The sequence below is a fragment of the Phacochoerus africanus genome, chromosome 1 (genome assembly GCF_016906955.1).
Source record: "Phacochoerus africanus isolate WHEZ1 chromosome 1, ROS_Pafr_v1, whole genome shotgun sequence".
Taxonomy (NCBI): domain Eukaryota; kingdom Metazoa; phylum Chordata; class Mammalia; order Artiodactyla; family Suidae; genus Phacochoerus; species Phacochoerus africanus.
The window spans coordinates 191,174,629-191,196,228 of record NC_062544.1 but is presented as its reverse complement, the minus strand read 5'-3'; the positions used below and the strand labels follow the sequence as shown (position 1 = coordinate 191,196,228).

The 21,600-nt window shown below is 39.5% G+C and overlaps 1 protein-coding gene across 4 annotated transcripts in view; it reads right to left on the bottom strand.

The window, feature by feature from the left end:
* Positions 1–21,600, bottom strand: part of FNDC3B (fibronectin type III domain containing 3B) — a 345,183-nt gene that overhangs the window by 90,057 nt on the left and 233,526 nt on the right. For all 4 annotated transcript variants that reach the window (XM_047786565.1, XM_047786588.1, XM_047786572.1 and 1 more), the window contains 3 exons: positions 14,963–15,021; positions 6,718–6,869; positions 1,855–1,914 (listed from right to left, as the gene is read on the bottom strand). In XM_047786565.1, the coding sequence (XP_047642521.1) occupies positions 1,855–1,914; positions 6,718–6,869; positions 14,963–15,021 (271 nt within the window). The remainder of the gene's footprint in view (positions 1–1,854; positions 1,915–6,717; positions 6,870–14,962; positions 15,022–21,600) is intronic.

Here is a 21,600-nt window from a genome sequence, read left to right as displayed (position 1 = left end):
TGACATTTTGAAACAGTGATTAAACTATTCTTATTATCATCTCAGCTTCACAAATTATACAAATCTGTTTGTACAGACGGTGTGAAAAGTTCAGTATGTTTGGACCGAAGTTAACTGACTCAAAATACAAAAGTTTTAAACAGGAAAAGATGGTGGGAATAGAGTTCACCTATACAATACATGGCTAAGCAGATGTAGAATTTATGGCTGAATACAAAAACCTTGCCCTTTTATTTACTGCCATAGTTTTAAACACCTGTGCAGCTACCAAGATATTATAACCTGAACACAACCCTACCCTCCCTACCTTTGTTACCAAGAAAATTGTGGAATGATTCTAAGTGACTGACAAAAATGGAAACAGTCAATTCATGGCACAACCAGTCTAGAATTCAAGCTCTCTGCTAATTAACATATGCTCTTTCTAGTAGGCTACCAGCCTCTACTTAGTCACAAAGAAACAGGTGAAGTGAATTAACCTTTGGAAAGTAAATAAAGGATGTGTGCTTGATGCTTGCAATTTTATTACATAATCTTGGTATACACATATACAACTGAAGAAAGGAGAGAAAATTTGTTGTGCATCTGATTAGATAAAACTATAATTTCTGATCAAATTAAAAAATTACATCAAATTTTAAAGTCAAATAAAAAATTTTTAAATATTATGGACCACATTCAGATTAAGAAATCTGCCTGTTTGCAAATGGATATATGGATGAATCTTTGAATAATAAGATACAGGGCTCACTGTAAAAATTCAGATAATACTTTCCCTCTAGCAGGTCTGTAATTGGCTGGGTTTCTTTCTAAGGTTAGCTAGTTCTGCCTTCCAGAGTAGCCACAGTAGAGAATCCACAAAAATTGCGGTAGAGATTTCAGAGTACATATCGGACTACACGAGTTGTTTTGGCAAACCGGATTAGTTTCTTGTTAGAGATAATTTTGATATTTGCATTATTTGTCTTACTTCAAAACTATTGTCTTTTAAGGTCCAAAAGTATTCTTTTTTTTTTTTTTTTAATGGCCATACCCACAGCATATGGAAGTTCCTAGGCCAGGGATTGAATCTGAGCTGCAGTTGCACCAATGCCAGATTCTTAGCCTACTGCGCCTGGCTAGGAATTGAACGGGCACTTCCACAGTGCCCCGAGCTGCTGCAGTCAGATTCTTAACCTATTGCTCCATGGTAGAAGCTCACCAAAATATTCTTGAAACATGGGAGAAACTGTATTTAGTTATTTGGGCAGAACACACAGTTTGAATGTATGGGCTGTAATAAAATGACTGATAAATCCATGGCAAAAAATTCTTCTGTTTTATAGAAAGAAAATACATATATTAAACCACACATTCCAATAGATCTTCGAAGACTATATAAAATAAAAATTACTTTTTAAAAGCAAATTTTACATTCTGTTCAGGATATCATCTACTTTTCTATTCTCAGAAGCACTTCTGTGGACTCCCAGTCTCTGTGCTCTCAAGTGCAGGACACTAAGGAACGGCCAGTGAGCAAAGGTACTGCAACTTTCAATTAGGCAAGTGCAACTAACCAAATACTTCTAAAAAGGGGGAAATGGGAGTTCCCGCTGTGGCTCAGTGGTTAATAAATCCTGACTAGGAACCATGAGATTTCGAATTTGATCCCTGGCCTCGTTCTGTGGGTTAAGGATCCCACATTGATGTGGCTGTGGTGTAGGCTGGCAGCTACAGCTCAGATTAGACCCCGAGCCTGGGAACCTCTATATGCCGTGGGTGCAGCCCTAGAAAAGACCAAAAAACGGGGGGGGTGGGCACGTGATTTATTTTAGCAATTCTCCAACACTGTTCATCTCCTACATCCTAACTCACCTCACATGATAATCCGTTGCTGGTCTAAGATCTTTCAGGTTACATTCCAATTCTTCTCCACTGCAAAGAAAAATCATTTATCAATGATACAAGATTCAAAAATAAAACAGGTTTTGGATTGGGGTCTTGTAGTCATGTACTGACAATAATTCACAAACTATTATGCTTGCTTCTACCATAAACCAGAAATAAACCTTTCTATTTGGTATTATCATTTTTTTGGACTAGCAAATTAGATTCCTTCAAATGAAGTCATTCTGGATCTGGAAAAATGACAAAGTTAACTTACTAATAAAATTCCAAAAGATCTTATCACTTCTTCAAAGTAACTACATAAAAATAAATAATAAGCAAGCAAAGTGAATAGATCTCCAGATAAATGTACGCGTAAATAACAGGACCATCTGTCTGTTGAAGGTGGTTCCAAGACTCTCCAGGGCAGAAACCATAACCACTTAACCTTTTCAACTCTCTTAAAGAAATCTGTTTCCCTCGCGTATCAATACTAATAAATAGCTCTTTTATAGATAGATTCCAATAAGTAGCTCTCTTATATAAAGTAAAACCATTTATTTGATCAGATGTTGCAATAGAACATCGACTTACTCATGAGGAAACATCCAACATAAAATAAGGAATGTTCCCATTTAAAAAAATTTTGAAAGTGAGGTGGGGCTGTATGGGCATAACCTGTATTCTTCAAAAATGTCGTGTTGGAGTTCCCATCATGGTGCAGTGGAAACGAATCAGACCAGGAACCATGAGGTTGTGGGTTCGATCCCTGGCCTCACTCAGGGGGTTAAAGATCTAGCGTTGCTGTGAGCTGTGGTGTAAGTCACAGGCAGGGCTCAGATTCCCGCATTGCTGTGTCTGTGGCATAGGCTGGCGGCTGCAGCAGATTTGACCACTAGCCTGGGAATCGCCATATGCCGCAGGTTTCCCCCCCCCTCCAAAAAAGAGTCAGTGTCTGCTCTGCCACAAAAAAGATGAAATACTGCCATGTGCAACAACATGAATGGAACCGGAGGGTATTATGCTTAGATAAGTTAAAAACAAACACTGTACATTATCACTTATATGTGGAATCTAAACAATAAAACAAATATATATAACAAAACAGAAACAAGTTCAGAGATATAAAGAACAAACTAGTACGTAGTTAGGAGAGAGGAGAGCTAAGTGGGTAGGGGGTTAAAGAGTAAAAACTACCATGAATAAAATAAATAAGGATATACTGCATAGCACAGGGAATATAGCCAATACTTTATAACTTTATTTTTTTATGGCCACACCCACAGCATATGGAAGTTCCTGAGCCAGGGATGAATTCGAGTTGGCAGCTGTGGCAACATCAGATCCTTTAACCCTCTGCATTTGGGCCAGAGATTGAACCTATTGCCTCTGCAGTGACCTGAGCTGTTGCAGTGTGATTCTTAACCCACCACACCACAGCGGGAACTCTCTATAATAACTTATAAATGGAGTATAATCTATAAAAATTTTGAATCACTATGTAGTATACCTGAAACTAACATAACATTTCCAATAAGTAAATAAGTTTTTTTTAAAAAAAATCAACGGATAATTCCTAAACATGATTTAATCACAGTGAGGCCACCAAACTCTGTTGCTTCCCAACATGCTGGAATAGTATGTGCGTAGAACCACCTTAATGTATCCTTCCAAAAATGGTAAGTTAGAATCAGACCATGCTCTAGAGCTAACTATCAATTCATGAGAAATATGAGGGAGGGTAGACTAAGTTGAGAGTGGAAAAAGTGATCCACTTTTTGCAACTGGTCAAGAGTTCTTAAAAGAAGGGGAGATATAGCTGAAACCAACATTGTATATCAGCTATATGTCAGTAAAATTTTCTCAATTAACGTTTAAAAAACAAAGTGGCTTTACCGTTTTACAAAATAAAAAGGATGCAAGGGAAAGAATTCTAGATTAAAACAGATTTGTAAGACATAACAATCCCATGTAAGAGAGTATTAACCTCGTTTGAATTCCTCCGAGAATAAATCAATTATTAAAACATAATTTTGAGACAACTGAAGAAATCTGAATATGGCCTAGGTATTAAATGATGCCAGACATTATTGTTAGTTTTTCTATATATTAATGACATTGCAGTTATGTGAAAAATATCTATGTTGATCCATATTGAACTATGTAGGAATAAACTGATGTGTTAATTTGTGAGCTGCTACCAGATGTTTCAATAATAATAACACTAATAATGATAATAAAAAAGATAAATGGGATATAATGCAAATGTGGCAAAAATCTTCATAATTGTTAAATCTGAGTGACATCTGTCTGGGGGTTCATTGTAGTATTTTCTATACTTTTCTGTATGTTTGAAATTTGATCCTAATTTTTAAAAAAATTTAATTTACTGCCATGCTAGTGATAGCTAACATTTCTGTTTTTGAAAAAGTATGTATATGTGTACATTTTCTTCATTAAAGCAGAAGATTAAAAAAAAAAGTCAGTGCCATAAAAGACACTGAAATACTGTGAAAGTATTCCAAATTAAAGAAGGCCACAGAGACGTGACAACTAACTGTGGTACCTGACACTAGAAAGGATCTTGTCCTAGAGGGACGGAAAATGCTACAGCAGACTTTATTTAATCAAGTGACAAAACTGGAATGTGGACAACAGATTAGATAAAAGTGGTATTGATGTAAAGTCATGAAGTTGATAAATGCATTGTAGTTATGTAAGAAAATACCTTAGGAAACACACTGCAGTATTTATCAGAAAAGAACCATGATATATAAAACTAATAGGAAAAAACAGAGATTTAGAGGAAAGAAAAGGGGAGAGAGAAAATCAAATTGCAATGCAAATAAGGTAAAAAGTTAATAATAGGTGAATCTGGGTAAAAGAAATGCACATATTTCTTTTTCTCTTTATGCAGTATTTTAAAAGCTTGAAATTATTCAAATAAAAACTTTTTTAAAGGTCAATGCCTACACCTTGCCTACAGCTCTGCTGTCTGTCTGACTTGCACGTTATCTTTAAAGTTTTTTGAATTTGTTGAGTAAATTCAACATTAGGAAAATTTCCACATTTCATAATTTCAGCAATTCCTTAAAAAAGTCCAAAGAATCACCAAATCTAGGCCATTCTTTATGTAACAACCTGTTTGAGGTGAGCGGCTGCTGGTCCTTTCAGATGAAGACAGGAGAGTTCCTGCTCCCCTCATTCCCAACCTTCCTACTTTCTTTTTCTTTTATTTAAAAAAATTTTTTAAATTGTTATTTCCCCAATAGAAATTTTTATCTACTGTAACCTTACTTTTTTGGAACTCCAGCTCCTGCCACTAATGACCATCATGCACTGAGAGAATCTATCTGTTTCTTGTGGGCTGGGGGAAATGGCGCTCTATATTTTGTGAAGGTCACTACCAATTCTGTCTTTTCCAAAGAGAACTCAATGGTTGTGAATCAGAGTAAAGGGTGAGGACCACGCTAAGCACAGTGGAGAAGCACCACAGTGTTCTCACAGGGAGGACAACCTGCCTGCTGTGTCTGCAGCGTGGTGGCTGGATGGCAAGAGAGCAAGAGTGAATGGCGGGGAGCCCGGGGAGACTCCTGCAGGAGCCCAGCAAGAGACCACAGAAGCCCCATGGGCACCAACAAAAGAAGAGAGTGACTAAAGGGCTTCCCTCTCTCCCTCTTTCCCCCTTTTCCTTTGTCCATAAGAAGACAAGTCCCTGGAGTGAGTTAAGATGTTAAGTGAGTTAAGTGGCTGGGGAGATGCAAGGTCTACAGGACTGATGCAGCACTGATGAAATGGTGAGAAAACCAGCCTCTCTGACAGAGGAAGAGGTGGGACTTACGTGACCATTATACACTGGGCTTGGGCAGTAGTTCCCAGGGCCAGTCATAGAGGTCAAACAAGTAGTGAAAACCTGACCACATTTCTGAGTGCCTGCTCTGCAAATCTAAGCAATTACAAGAGAGAAAAGACTTGACCCTAACAGTTTTTTTTTTTTTATCACATTTAGAACATAGCTATAAATCACTCGAATGGCTAATATCTTGGATTCCATAAAGTAGAAGGGAATAATCCCTTATTTTGTGTGCAAAACTTTTGACCATTTAAGAAAGCCTCAGAATGAAAATGCTTTACTACAGACTGGCAAGCTGCTGTGAAGGATAAGACGTAGGGTGAAATGGAAAAACCACATTGTAGAATTCTGAAAAACAAGACTAGTAAAAGGTCTGCGCCTAAAAAGAGGTAATCATATGAGTGTATGATAAATGTGAAAACTAAAAGGCATACTCATTTTTTTACCCTGACAACATTAATGGAAAAATTTTCTTTAGTACTATACTGGCAAGCTAATATAACCAAGCTAATATAACCAACACCAAATAGTGCTTTATAAAAGTTATTTCTGATTAGCAATTGCTCTGGACGAAATTAACTCTGAACATTATAAGCATCACTAATTTTTTTTTTTTTTTTGCCATTTTCTTGGGCCACTCCCGCGGCATATGGAGGTTCCCAGGCTAGGGGTCGAATTGGAGCCGTAGCCGCTGGCTACGAAGAGCCACAGTAACGTGGGATCTGAGCTGTGTCTGCAACCTACACCACAGCTCACAGCAACGCCGGATCCTTAACCCACCGAGAAAGGCCAGGGATCAAACCCGCAACCTCATGGTTCCTAGTCGGATTCATTAACCACTGAGCCACTAAGGGAACTCCTCATCACTAATTCTTAAAAAGAACTATTTAAAGGAAAATTCACAAAGCCATTAAATTTTCCCTTTGTTTTTAAGTGACCTTAAGAACTCCAATTTCACAGTTGAGCAGCTGAGAAAAACACACAGAAATATACGCTACCTGTAAATTATCTTGTATTTTCCATCTCGTCCTTTGTCTGACAAGGCAACCTCGTAACTGTAGGGGAAGGAAAGACCACTGTGGGGTCCACATGAAAGTCCAACAGGGGGAGCCCAGGACAATACAACTGTTCTTGCCTGAATATTAGAAACCTGAGGAAGAAAAACAGGAGACAAAAATATTCACATCCATTTCCCATGGATCAGACACCACGTTTCTCCCTAGAACATTCTGTGATTATTAGCAGAGGCATAAAAATGGCTCACAGAGTTCCTGTCTTTTTTAATTTTTTTTTTTTTTTTTAAGGTCCGCACCAGCAGCACATTGAGGTTCCTAGGCTAGGGATCTAATCGGAGCTACAGGTACTGGCCACAGCCATAGCGGCAGTCACACTAGATCCATACCGCATCTGCAACCTACACCACAGCTAGCAGCAACGCTGGATCCTTAACCCACTGAGCGAGGCCAGGGATTGAACACACAACCTCGTGATTCCTTGTCGGATTCGTTTCTGCTACACCACAATGGCAACTCTCTAAAAATTTTTTTATTGTAGTTGACTTACAATGTTCTGCAAATTTCTGCCACACAGCAAAGTAACCCAGTTATACATACATACATATATATATGCAGAGTTAACTCAATAAAAACAATTTTAAGTACAACAACAAAAACATCCTGTATGGTGCTCTCCTGTCACAGACTTGATGTCCAAACTTTAGCTACTGAAACATCTGTCCTTATTACGCAAATTTATGTCCAAATCTGGTACAATTCACACTTGGTCCTCCAGAAAGTAAAATAATGTCATGTTTGGGGATTTTTCTAAAGGTGAAAAAGTTGAACATGAAACTTCAATCATCTCTGTGATGGTCATCACACCATGTGGAAGGAATCCATATACCCACAGGTACTTTCTGGCAGCCTCCAAGCTTTGTTTGATGTTGATCCATCCTGCCAAGATCTTTCAAACTATGCTCCTCAAAGTCCTGCAGGTTACTGGGAAAACCTGGGGGATGGGGAATGGGGAGTGGGGGATGGGGGTGGGGGTGGAACCACGGCCCAGGCTGAAAGATGGCAGAAACATGTGTGGAGATGTTTTATCGCTCTAGGCTTTGCTTTTATTTTTGGCTTACATTTGAACAAAGGAATCAGACTCTAAACATCCCACTTTCCTCCTTTAGTTAGGGCTCCTATGAAGCACATTCTTACACTACCTCCCAGGCATCCTCAGCAGGACTGAGCCCCAGCTGCCCAAAGCTATAACCTGCTCATTCGCAGACCCTGCACTGGCTTCTCCGCAATTTCACCTCTCCACTCTAGTGGTACTTTCTGGGGGCACCTCCCTACATACACTATTTGCCTTCCAATCTGTTTCAGCGTCTGTTTCTAGAGAAACCTAATCTAATGTATGGTCAGATTCTTTAAAATAATCTATCAACAGCACTTTAACATTCTAATTTTCTAATGTTTACATTTGTTGCTCTCTGGATATTGGTCTGGATGACATTAAAAGTAAAATAAGAGTGAAATATATACTGTATCTTAATGTCCCTGCAAGACTTTATAGCTACAGATTATTGGGCCATGGATAGAGTTTCTAAGCTACTAAATCTCTCTTTTTTTTTTCCCCTCTACTTTTGTCACTATCTGATCTAAATAAAGAGAATTAAAAGATAAAATAATTTAAAAGCATGACTAATAGATATGGAAAATGAGTACTTAGTCTCCCTTTTCAGTCTGTCCTTCATTCCACTTTGAGAAGAGACCCCTCCATCTCATTTCTGTTCTATATAGATACAGAATCATTATATATTTAAGCAATTATGTAGTAAACTCCTTCTCATCCTTCAAGACCCCAGGCAGGCCTCATTATCCCTGAAACATACCATCCTCTTTATGTCCACAGCACCTTGTTGCGACTGCCACCCACTGCTATGTTTATAGCATTTACCTAGCTTCCCTGCTGGACTGCAGGACTCCCTAAGAAGACCCAAATAATATTCAACTGTGAATAGCGGTTGTTACTAACAACCAAAGGGAATAAGACAGTCTGAGTTTCTGATTTAGGTGCATGGTGGAGAGTAGACTAGCATTACACATGTCTTTAGAAAACCCTGAGGAGACACTGTTACTGAAGGAAACTCTGCCCTTCTTGCTACTGCTCCAGACTGGCAGCTCCTCTTCCACCCACTCCTCTCTGACACACAGCTGTGATCCCCCTTCAGGATGCCATCCCCAAACCCTGAGATGTGATTTTAGACTTTCTTGCTTTCCTGCCTTTACAAACTTTTTAAAGACCCATTTCAAATGCTGCTTTATTTATTCATTGAATCATCGAATCTTACCTTGCAAGGGGTTGTGGACACAAAGATGAGTAAGATATGATCTCTGCCTGATAGAGGGAGAGGTTTGGGAGGGGCCTCATGGCAGACACTGAGCACAGAGGGAACCATAGCAGCTTGAGATCAATTCAGGAGAAGCTTCTGTACAGGGCTGTTGTGCCCCCCGCCCCCACCCAGAGTCAGCCACTACTTTCCTTGCATTCAATCACACATGTTGTGGGCACCTATATTTGGCATGCATCTTATTATATTCTGCTTTACCGGTTTACGTGGGTGTTGTTTCCCTGACTAGATTTTAAGGCAGCATTTCTACTACACACACCGCTGTATTTGCTGAATTCCTTCACATACAACTAATGAGTAATCTTGAGATAATGGACATTATATTTGATTTTTAATTTAAAAAGGTATTTTGCTGTGAAGAGTGCAGTTTATAATTTAAACAGATGCTGATTAGGTACTGAGAAACATTCAAGTGAGGTGATAAATGGCCCATTTCCAAGAGCACAGTGCAAGTGCGTAGTAACAGTGCTTCTATGAATGGTGGTGTGAAGTAACACCACATCTCAAAATCACTCAAATGCTAACACTATAGATAACTGAACAGGTAGCCATAAATTCACATCCCTTTAAACTCCTACTATTTTCATCAGCTATTAAGAATTTACTCCTAAGAGTTTTCATCATAAGGAGAAAAATTTTTTCCTTTTTTCTTTATATTGTATCTGTATGAGATGATGGATATTAGCTGAATCTACTGTGATGATAATTTCATGATATATGTAAATCAAACAAAAACATTTTCTTTCTTTCCTTAAGGACTTGGTTAAAAAGTATCACTTAACGGAGCAGTGATGCACAACACTTGACACACCAACTAAAATAACGCTCCCCCTTTCCCTAGGCTTGAGCAAGCCTTAAGAAGGCCAACTGTCAACTGAACAGATTCCTTGCAAGCGCATTCTTCCTACTGGCCAGCCCATCAGAAGTGCACTTGGAGAACTCAGCATTGTTTGCAAAGACGGCAGCTCTGGGAATTCTTTCCTGGATCTGAGCAGCCTGCCACCTCAATTACTACTAGGGCTGGGAGGCCTGTCCTTCCCTTTTCTCCCCCTCCCTCCCTTGCACTGACTCCTGGGCCTCAGGTTTCCTCTCTTTAGGCATTGGAATCCTGAGAGAAAGAGTGCTTTGTCTCTATTAGAATTTGGAACTCACTTCCACTTCAAGGCCAATGCCAGGGAATTACACAGTGCCTTTCAAGAGAATGCCATGTAAAGGAGAATCCTCAGCAGTCGATGCCTTTACTCCAGGTGTTCCGGGAGCCGATAGCCTCCATGAGAGACTCAGAACTCTAGGAACAAGGCTGGGTTCAAGCCTGTTTCAGAGTCATGGCACTCTTAAACGAGCTTCACCCTCACTCAGTCTCTCTCTCTTTCTGGTGAAACATCTTACCATATGTGACCACAGAACGGAACGGCTGTGCTGCTAATCTGATCATCACAATGATTATCATGGCTGTGGTTCAAAAAAAGAAGTTTAGAAGCCATAAAACTGACTTTCTGATGTTTAATTATTCCACCATAAATGGAAATCAATCTCCTTTGCAATGGTGATAAAAGTGGTGATTTCTAGTTACAAAATTATTGGACAAGACTCAACATGGTATTTATTTCAGTACTAGTGATATAGAGGGGTCTGCTGCTAAGGTTACTAGTTTAAGTCTGCACAGAAATTATTTAAACTGCTTTGAAGTATCCTGACGGATTCATAAAACCACCATCTACTTCTAAATGATTACACACTGACTAGAAATCAGTCTTACCTATGTATTTATTAAATATAGATTTGAACTTGGAACGGCTGCTAGTTAAAAGCATATATGTGTCTATACACATATGGCAATGATAAAGACTGTATTATCTTTGCAGCTGGTTTGATATGCAATCTTTAGAGCTCTCTTTCTTCTTGTTCCTTTCTCTCCTGTTCATCTCACTGTTTTAATACTATTCTGTGAAATTTTACTGATATTCATTTTCTGAATCAAAAACATCATTTACTCTCATAGTTACTAAACTATTACTCCTATGTTTGAAAATATTTCTATGCAAGTTCGCAGCTCCTAAATTTGGTCTGGTCTTTCGATCTAAGTATGTGGGAGGCCTGCTGATCCAATTTAGGGAGTATGTTAAGAAAATATTACCACAGCAATATTGGCTTCACTTCTAAAGTACCATTATGAAAAATAACAACATACAGGAAAATTTAAAAGGAAGAGGTCAAAGAGATCAGTATTCAAAGAAAAAGATACTCAAATCTAGGAATTTTCAGAATCATCTGTTTCTATAATTCCTAAGTTCTAAGAACCTCAAATCTGTTTCCAGACCTACTGTTTATCTTTCAAGGAATTGCTTCTTGCAGGGTCACTTGTTCTTTTGAGGTCAGTTTACTCACTTCTGGAACTGACAAATCAATTGCTTCTACAAGCTAAACATTAGTGGATAGAAACAACGCAGAACCACAATTCAGTTTATAGTGATTTACATCCTGAAAATAAACAGGCCAGCAGTATGTGGGAGACCACGTCTAGCACCACCAGCAGAGCCCATTAAACCATGTTAGTCTGGAACTGGTGACACTAGTAGAGGATGATTCCTACACCACTTAGAATAACCTCAAGCTTACCTCTCTGGTATGGCAGTGGCTATATGGGTACAGTCCCCAAGTTATGAAGTTGTTACCATCCCAGGACAAATATCTGTATCCTATTTTATTTAATGACTAAGTATTTCAATCTTTAGAGTATCTGAGTTTCTGAAGAGTAAACGACTTGCTTAATTCAGGGTGCTCAAAGTTCTAGAAAGATGACTGGAATCCGCAAGTCCTCAATATTGTTTCTACACTGAAAACTAATCACCTGCAAAACCCTGAAGAAAAATATATGTGTTTTATTTGGAGGTGTTACCAGATGCAGTTGAAAGGGGAAAAAAAAATTAAGAACAACAATCCTCTATAGAACTATATGCTGAAATTTCTGCATCTCTGTTTCTTTCCCAGGAAGGTGAACAGCCCTCCTTCCCATTTCAGAATGCAGCACGGAGTTTCACTTTTGCCTAATGATATGCCATAGAGTACAGAATAATTCTCCATTCCAAGGACTCTATAAATAGTATATAATTTACTTTTTAGATAGCCCCATGAGGCAGTTATTATCCAACCTTCCAAAGATAAGGAAAACGAGGCTCAGGGTCACAGAGACAGTTAATGGCCACGCTGGGTCCCAACTCACAGGACCCTCCCCTCCACGCGGCTGCCTGGTACTCTGGCTCCAGTCGTCCCCACATTCCACCATGCTGGCTGGGCCTCATCTGATGCTGGCCAGACTTCAGGCATTTGGCTCACCTGGCAGAATCTCACCACAGTCACTGCAGGCTGCCACACGTTTATTTTCCAAATACTTGTTAAGGGTTCACAATGTGCCAAGGACAGTGATAGGAACTAGGGGCACAGAATTAAATAAAACACAATCATGAATGAGAACTTCAGGCGGAGAAGGGGGAGGAGAGGAAGGAAGAGGAAGGAAGGGAGAACAATGGTGTAAACAACTCGGGTTGGGAAGGAGGGGTGCACCGTCACCCAGAAGAGAAGGTTTACCCGCGGACCAGGGGCTGGTGTGGTGGGCAGAAATGACCCCCTAAAGATGTCCACATCTTAATTCCTGGAACCTCCAAGGTTGGAGGCTCTGCATGAGTGATTATGGATCTTGTGAGGCAGAGACTATCCTGGGTTATCTGGATGGAGCTGATGTAATAACAAGGTCTTTGTGAGTGAAAGAGGGCAGCAGGAAAGTCAGAGAAGGGGATATGAGGATGGAAGGGGTCATGGGCCAAGGAATGCAGAGCCCCTAGAAGCTAGAAAAGGCAGGCAAGGAAACAGATTCACTTCCAGAGCCTCCAGAAAGGAACACAACCTGGATTTCAGCCAAGTAAGACCCACTTTATTACACCTAATATCATGACCATTTACACAAAAGCCTGTCTGCTCTGCTCTAAAACTTGTAAAGAGTGAGGTGCTTAATAAATGCTGAATCAAGGAAAGGACTAAAGCAGATAAACACTGCTTTTTATCTTGCTAGAGCCTCATAATTCTCAGAAACCAACCATCACTTCTGCAGGGAAGAAATGACCAGAAATAAGTCTCTGTCCTGTGTATAAGTCAAGTCTCTATACACAGGACAGAGACAAGACTATGAAGCCGTTTGACTATATATGGGATAGTCAACTAACCTGAGGCTCTGCCTGCTCATGCTGCTTATGACCCTTCTGTGTTCCTCATGGATCTTTCCTCTTTCTGCAGTAGCATAAATGTAAACCTGTTTCATAATTCTGCCCTATAACCTCTCCCTGTCCTCCACCTCCATCCCCAAGGCTCTCATCCTACGACTTGAATTACCACTCCCAAGCTTGAATTACCACTCCCAAGCGTGTTCTCCCAAAGGCTACCTCCCTGCTCTCCCTCCCCAGCACTGATTGCCACTTTCAACTGCCCACTTGACTGTCTTCCTAGATGCAAACGAATTCCACATGCCTAAGAATGGCACTGGATATGCAAAAATGACATAGACATGAACCCGTTCTAGAGAAACTCACAGATTACTGGCAAAAACACAAAACAAGTAAACGGAGCACAATGATTAATGACATGCAGAGCACAGGGAAGCTGGGGTTCCAATGGTACCAAATACCATGTGGAGTGCCCCACTTGATGGGCAGGGACAAAAACCAGGGGAGCCAGCTCAGAGGAAGCAACTTATGAAAGGAGGCATGTAAGCCTGACATGCTTGATATCTAATAGGCTGTGATGCCTTATTGATTTTCAACTAGAATGGCTCTAGAATCCATTCTCTCCTTGCCACACCTGATGCCACCCACCTAATTCTGCTTCCCACAGCCTTTTGCCAGCACTACAGTAACAGATTCCTAACACTTGTCTCCCTGGGTCCAGCCTCTTCTCACTCTAGTGCACCTGCCATCTGTCTGATCCTCCTGAAAGTACAGCCCTGATTATAGACCTTCTTTGCTTATAAACTCTCAAATGGCAACCTGCTCCTTACTGGCTGAAGTGCAGACTCCCCAACCCAGTGCTAATAGCCCACTCCTCTACAAGTGGTCCATTGTGCCTCCATCCAGCACACCTCATGTTTTCAGGTCTAGTCAAACTCAACTATGTACCCTGAGGCATGTTTGGCCTCTACTGTTAAAAAGCCTCAGTATTTGAAACACATGAAGAATCAAGGTTTTCCAATTCAGCTAGAAAACACTCCAAAGAACTTTGGCTATGGAAACTCAGATGAAAGGCTGAATCAACATTTTGAATTTTTCACTTTAATTTCAAAGCATCTGGCAAAATCACACTTAAAACCTCACAATATCACTACTCCCGCCAATTTTCTTCCTTGCCATTATACTTTGGACTTATTTTACTCAGCTTATATTTAAGTATCTTTCTGAAATTTACCTGGAAAAATACTTTGAATGACTGAGGTTTTCAAAAATTATTATTACTATATTTACACAGGTAAAGGGGAATTACCAAAAGAACACTGTTCTGCGGACCTTTGGGGGAAAAGGGGTGTAACCTTGGAAGTTGGGATGAATACCTAATTGCATTTGGAATATCCAAATAAAGAAGACATTTGAGTGGATGATGACTGAACAGAAGACTGCTGTTTTATATTTTCAAGCTCCACTAATAACAGCACTATTTCATAGTTGGTGAATAATCTGCAATGGGAAGGGGCCCTTTTGCTTACCTACTACGTGGTTTAAAAAAAAAAAAAAAAAAAAGCATGTTTGAAATACTTTAAAAAGCACCATTTATGCTGAGAAATCCAGAAGACATACCTGTGGTTTCTCTATTCCCGAAAGAATGTCTTGTACCCTCTTTACTTCCAACTCATACTCTGCATGGCAAAAAGAAGAAAAGAAGAAAATCAGTTAATACCATTAGAAGACAATAAGGTTGTCAAGTTTCTTTCCCAAGGCCTTAACTAGGGTTATCATTAAGCAGTTGCCTGTTAACCAGGAACTTTGGGTGCCACAAACATGATAATGAAAATCAGGACTAGGGGTGTCTTTAGGGTAAAAATTTAACTGTGGTTGTGCTAACCTCCCACTATTTTACGTATTCACAATGTTGACCAGATTAACTCTGAATTCCACCTAATAATTCAACAGGCAACAGGGAAAGAATCCCCTGAGGAGAAGGGGGAGATCAGGGCAGCTAGAAGATGAGGGCAACACAGAGATGATGAAGAGACAGGGGCTGGTTCAGGCAGGGCTGTGAGTTCAGATTTTTTTAATTCAGTTTTTCTCCTAAGTTCAACGGGCAGCCACTGGAGTGTTTTATGTGGAGGACCTGACATAACTTACTTTGAGTTTGCAAAGATCTGTTTGGCATCTGCATGAATATTGGACACGTGAAAGCTAAGAGTGGCAGTAGAAAGACCAGTAAGTACATTGCTACACTGGCCCAGGTACAGGATGGAGCTGGACTGGGCTGGGTAGTGCTAAGAACAGGTCTGGTTTTGAAGGTATAGGTGCTAAAGGGTTGGCTATGATAGGCAAGGGTGAGGGAATGAGAAAAATCAAGGATAATTCCTAGTTTTTGGCTTGGTCAACTGAAAGGATGATGGTGTTTTTTAATAAGAGGAGATGGCCAAGTTTGGGGGCAGGGAAAGAACTGTTCTGGAAATGAAAGCGGAAAAGTGCTTAGAGGGAGCATAGGGGTGAAATGATGTATACAGGAAAGGATAAAAGATAGAATTTAAATATAAGAATTTGTTTCGCCAAAACAAACTTTTGACTTTCACAATCTGCTTGATGGGATCTGATTTTGAGTCTAAAGAGTTGTTTAACTGTCCAACCTAGTTTATGAGTGATCTACCTAGAGAGATAAGATTATCATGATATGTCCTTGCCCTTAAGGTATTTCAGGTCTGGTGGGGGTGGGGGAATGCAAGCAAAAAAGGGATTACAAAGTGACAGGTGCTATGGTAAAGGCCACTCAAGAGACATCATTCTAGACGTCTCCTAGGAACCAACATCCAACTGAGCCCTGTGGGCAAAGAGGCATTTGGAAGTGAAGGGGGAAGTGGAATTAGGGTCAGAACAGGTTAGTAAGCCCTGCTTTTCAAAGACTGTTCATTCTCAATATTCGTGACTAATCTTAAAGTCACCTTTTCAAAGAAGCACACCTCAACTCTGACCCCCCCCCCATCCCAGCCTCCCTCCAATCACTCTTAGATGCTACTTATCTCCTTCCTAACAGTTATCAAAGTCTGATATTAATTCTCCTGTTTAACTGTTCCTTTGCTTATTACTTTACTATAAAGCTTTATTACTAAAATATAAGCTTCAGGAAGGCAGAGACATTATAGGTCCAGAGAAGACCAATTTTTTTTTTTTTTCTGTCAATCACCAGAGAGTAAATATTTTCAAATTTGTGGGCCACAGAGGACTCTGTCACACATTCTTTTTTGGTTTTACAGCCACTTAAAATGTGACCCCCAGCTTAGTGTTAGGGGGACACAAGACCAGGCCACAGGGCAGGCAGCAAATCCTGGCCCTGTTGGAGGGTGTGTCTACCACTCAGACCAGAGCACCTCACCCAGATCCTGCAGGATCAGGGCTTGATAGATACTTGGTGACTCAATAAATGAACCAAGCCTGGATGAAAAATAACAACAAATCCTAGTTGGCACCACCAGAAACTTTAAAAGAATCAGCTCTTCATTTCTTCCCACTGCATTCTGGTTGGTAGAACATGTTTACCTTTATTTTGGTGAGAAAAAGAAATGGGCTAGTGGCAATATCATATTTTTAAAAATTACAACTAAAAGAACATTCACATTCAAGGGTAAAATGTCCAAGCTCACTTATAATCATGTATTCATGTTAAGATATAGATATTGCATTACATCCCTAAGTCAAAACATATCATCACATTCTGGAAGCTCATACTAAGCCAACCGTAAATACTGTGTATCTCATAAGTTAATTGTCAGTAAAAACACACAAACACAGTTGCAATAAATGAACTGGTGTAGTCGTTAAAGACAAAAATTTCTAAATCATCCTTCCAGAGCTTGAAGGATGCTATGGTTTCGAATACTCACATCGATATACTCAAACACTAGATATATTCAAATAGCAACCTGAAGGAGATCTTTATTTTCTTCTACCATGATTGACATTTAAAGCGTCTCAGAAGGACAAGAAGCCAGACTCGATCTTTGAGGTAATAAAGGTTAGTCTAGAACAGAGATGATTGCATTTTCAACAAAGAAAGAAGGGAAGAATTAAAAGTTCTCTGCAAAGAAAGAATCCTCAGCACTATTACTAGATATGATATGAAAGAAAAGAAAGTTTAAACACTTTTTTGAAGACTCCCTCCCCTCAGCCAGCTTTCAAACACACAAAGATGACAGAATTGGTTATACTTTTGACAGAAAAGGGGAAAGGATGATGAATTAGAGGGAGGAGGGCAGGAAAAAAAAAGGTCTGCTTAAACCAAAAAAAAAAAAATAGGTTTCAGGTTAAAAGCCAGACATACAATGAAAGGCTCTGACTGAGATAAAAACAACTTCCAAATAGAGGTCAGAACTTCCCTTGTCTGTCTGATTATAATAGCAAAAGCTGATATTTTCTGAGCTCATAGATATGTGTTGGTCAGGCACCATCACCTTGCTGACTTTATAGTCTTCCTGGCAAGATAGACTTTGCTCCAGTTTATACCCATAAGCAGGACTGCAGTCTATTCTACACACCATAGCTTTCACTTCCAGTTCTGAGCATAAAACCTGCAGGCGTCTTGTCTTTTTTAAAATTTTATTAAGTTGATTTACAAAGTTGTGTTCATTTTTGCTGTACAGTAAAGTGACTCAGTTTTACATATACATATATATATATTCTTTTTCATATTCTTTTCCATTATGGTTTATCACTGCATACTGAGTATAGTTCCCTGTACTATATAAGAGGACCTTGTTGTTAATTCATCCTATATATGATATTTTGCCTCTGCTAATCACAAACTCCTAATCCTTCCCTGCCCCACCTCTTCCTGCATAGCAAACAAGTCTGTTCTCCAAATGTCTGTGTTTCCTAGATATATTTATTTGTGTCATATTTTAGATTCCATATATAAATGAGATCATATGGTATTTGTCTTTCTTTGCCTGACTTACTTCACTTAGTACAATAATCTCTAGTTCTATCCATGTTGCTGCAAATGGCATTTCATTCTTTTTAATGGCTGAGTAATATTCCTATATATATATCTCACATCTTGTTTATCCATTCATGTGTCAATGGACATTTAGGGTTGTTTCCATGTCCTGGCTATTGTGAATAGTGCTAGTATGAACACTGGGGTGCATATATCTTTTCAAAATATGGTTCTGCCTAGGTATATGACTAGGAGTGGGATTGCTAGATCATATGGCAACTCTATTTTTACTTTTTTGAAGAATCTCCATACAGTCTTCCACAGTGGCTGCACCAATTTATATCCCCCTGCAGGTGTCTTTGCTGAGTGAGAAATGAAGTTGAGGCACAAAGGAGGAAATAGGCTCAGAAAGCAGATGTGGTTTCCCTAGGACCACAAGTCCATACATGTCCAGTATTTTTCCAAAGCAGGCAGAACTACTGGCTGCAACATGATGGATGAAGAGAGACCTGGGGGTCATGAGGGAGAGGGTGTGGAGAGAGAAGAGCCGAGGCTTGAGACTGGTGGGAATTTGTACTGAGGTAGATGGGAGAAAAAGGAGGCAGCACTGGGGACCCCTTCAGTCCATGAGAGTTGTGGGTGTATTTTTTTTTTTTTTTAATTCCAAAAAGGCTGTCAAGTGAATAGAGCAAAGGCCTTTGGATCTGGGGACAGGCAAGTGAAAAAAGGAAGAATAAGAAAAAGCAGGCCATGAATAGAGCCGAATAAACAAAGGACTCTGAGAAGATGAAAAATAAAAAGGGCAAGGCATGAGGAGGAAAGGTGGTGACAGGACAGTCACGACCCTATTATATCAACAGAATGTGGTATCAAAGCCAGACTGGATCCCTCTTTCTTTCAAGGTTCTGAATTGTGAATATGGAAAAAGAAGAGGGAAATACCATTCACATTACCTTTATGTAATGCTTTTTTTCAAACTAAGAAAAAAAAGTAAATAAATGCTAGGCGCACAATTTGCACAAATAAGAGTGAAAACAGAATTTGTTTAACTGAGCTCAAGTGACAGTTACTTAGCACATATAAAATAAACTCTTGTATGAACACTAACAGTCTGGTGTGAAAATGCCAAACTTCACAATTTTACTATCTAAATAACTGAGTAAATTCAGACCGTGGCCTACCTCTCCCAAACCAAGATTTGACCGTGCCTGAGTAGTCTATGAATTATTATGCTTTCTACAAAATGGCCTCGGAGACTAGCCTTACAGAGAACATTTCAGAGTTGGATCAAGCTTTTGCCTGCTGACATGCTTTCTTGTTCTCAGTCTTTGTCTCAAACACATACCATATTGTGAGAAAGGAGAAAAAAATTAGAATAACGAATCCCCTCACAAAAGTAAACCAATAAAAACAGTTCTGGTGATTTGCCGTTAGGATATCTTTTATATCAAGTTTAAAAAGAAAACTATGTTTTGTTTGGTTTTGTCCTCTCGTGCCCTCTAAGAACCTGATGTGTGCCAAATGAACAACAGGTTGTCCAGAAGAGGCAGAAATGCAAGGCTGAGGGCAAGGTGCCCTGTCTTCATTATCAGGGCTGCCTCCTTCCCTCTGGTTTCTCAGCAAGCAAACTTAGCCAGAAGGCACATCTTCTAAGCCAACTTTGTTTTTTTCTCCCCACAATGAAGCTGCCATGAGGTAAGCAAACAAATTAAAATCACTTTTCCACCTGCTTCAATTTTGCTTGAGACCCTGGCTGAAGTGGGCGGACATAACGGCCCACCTTTGTACATCATCACCTTCTTAATATTTGAAAGTCTTTTTCCTCTGTAGCGAAGAATGTGATCAGTGAAAAGGGATTACAGGCAGCCTCAGACAGCTTTCCAAACAGAGCAAGGGCATTCTGCTTTGCAGACAGACACACTGGGTGCAGGAAATTTCCTGAAAAGGCGTTAAGATGGAATCCTCTGGTTTAAACATGCCCCAATGAGGTGAAAACTACTCCATTTGGAAATGTGAAAAAAAAAAAAAAAAGGTGGGGGGGGGGAGGGAGAGGAGAGATTCAGCTCAGTGACTTACACCTTTCTTCCCTCCAAAATGCACGTCTCCACCCAAGAAAATAAGGCATTTTTAGCAAAGGGAAGGTTAAAATAAAAATTCGCTATCAAAGCTAATACATTTTTTTTTAAAGGACGACAAAACAAAATAAAACAACCCCACACACAGAGGGAAAATGTGTCATGTGAAATTTAAACGTTCCACAAATATAATAATGGTTTTCACATTTGCTCCAAAGAAAACTGTAAGTTTAAATTGTCTGTATAACTGTAAGACCTAAACTAATTAAAATATACCCCTTTATAAACACAATTTACTTCTTTAGCTTGTTTCACATTTTTTTTTTCCTTCTTAGAAGAGAAATAGACCTAGACACTTAGCTGCTAGCTATAGAATGTATTTGCGGTTTTAACAGCAGCCCCTTCATTCCAATGAAATGACATCAGCATTACTTCTCTGTAAACCCTCTGTCTAGTTCTCATCCACAGGGTTCATTTACAGATATGCCTGGCAGAGCATAATATGCTTTCTCAGACTTGCCAAGGAGCTGACTTGGCTACTTTCTCTAACAAATTGTATATAATAAACTAGGGGCGTGGAAAATATGCAGCTTCTGGTCATGTCCATTTTTAGAATAAGAGGCTTAATATCACTAGCAAACACTCAACATAAGAACTAAATGTACAGAATAAACAGTACTTTTGGATGAAAAAGAAAAATATGGGGATCCTGCTGTGGCACAGTGGGTTAAGAATCTGCCTGCAGTGGCTTGGGTTGTTGTGAAGACTCAGGTTCAATCCCTGGCCCTGCATAGTGGGTTAAGGATCTGGTGTTGCCACAGCTATGGTGTAGGTCACAGCTGTGGCTTTGATTCAATCCCTGATCTGGGAACTTCCATATCCCAAAAAGAAAAAAGAAAAAAAAAAAGGAAGGAAGGAAGGGAGAGAGGAAGGAGGGAAAGAAGGAAGGGAGACAGAAAAAGAAAAATATGCTCAATAACAGGGACAAGGTGGATATCCCGTCCAAATCTACTAATACTGGTGAGAACAAATGAAGGTGAAGGAAAGTTTAAAAATGCTGAATTGCTTTTCCAATCACAAAAATAAATCCATCATCATTTTTAAAACATTACTTATGCTGCGGAAAAAAAGAGGAATGAATAAATACAGACAAAAGTAAGATTAACTACCTAAAACCCCTAATTAGTGATTATGATCCACAGTTAGTGGTGTTAAATTAAATATTTAAAATGTATAAA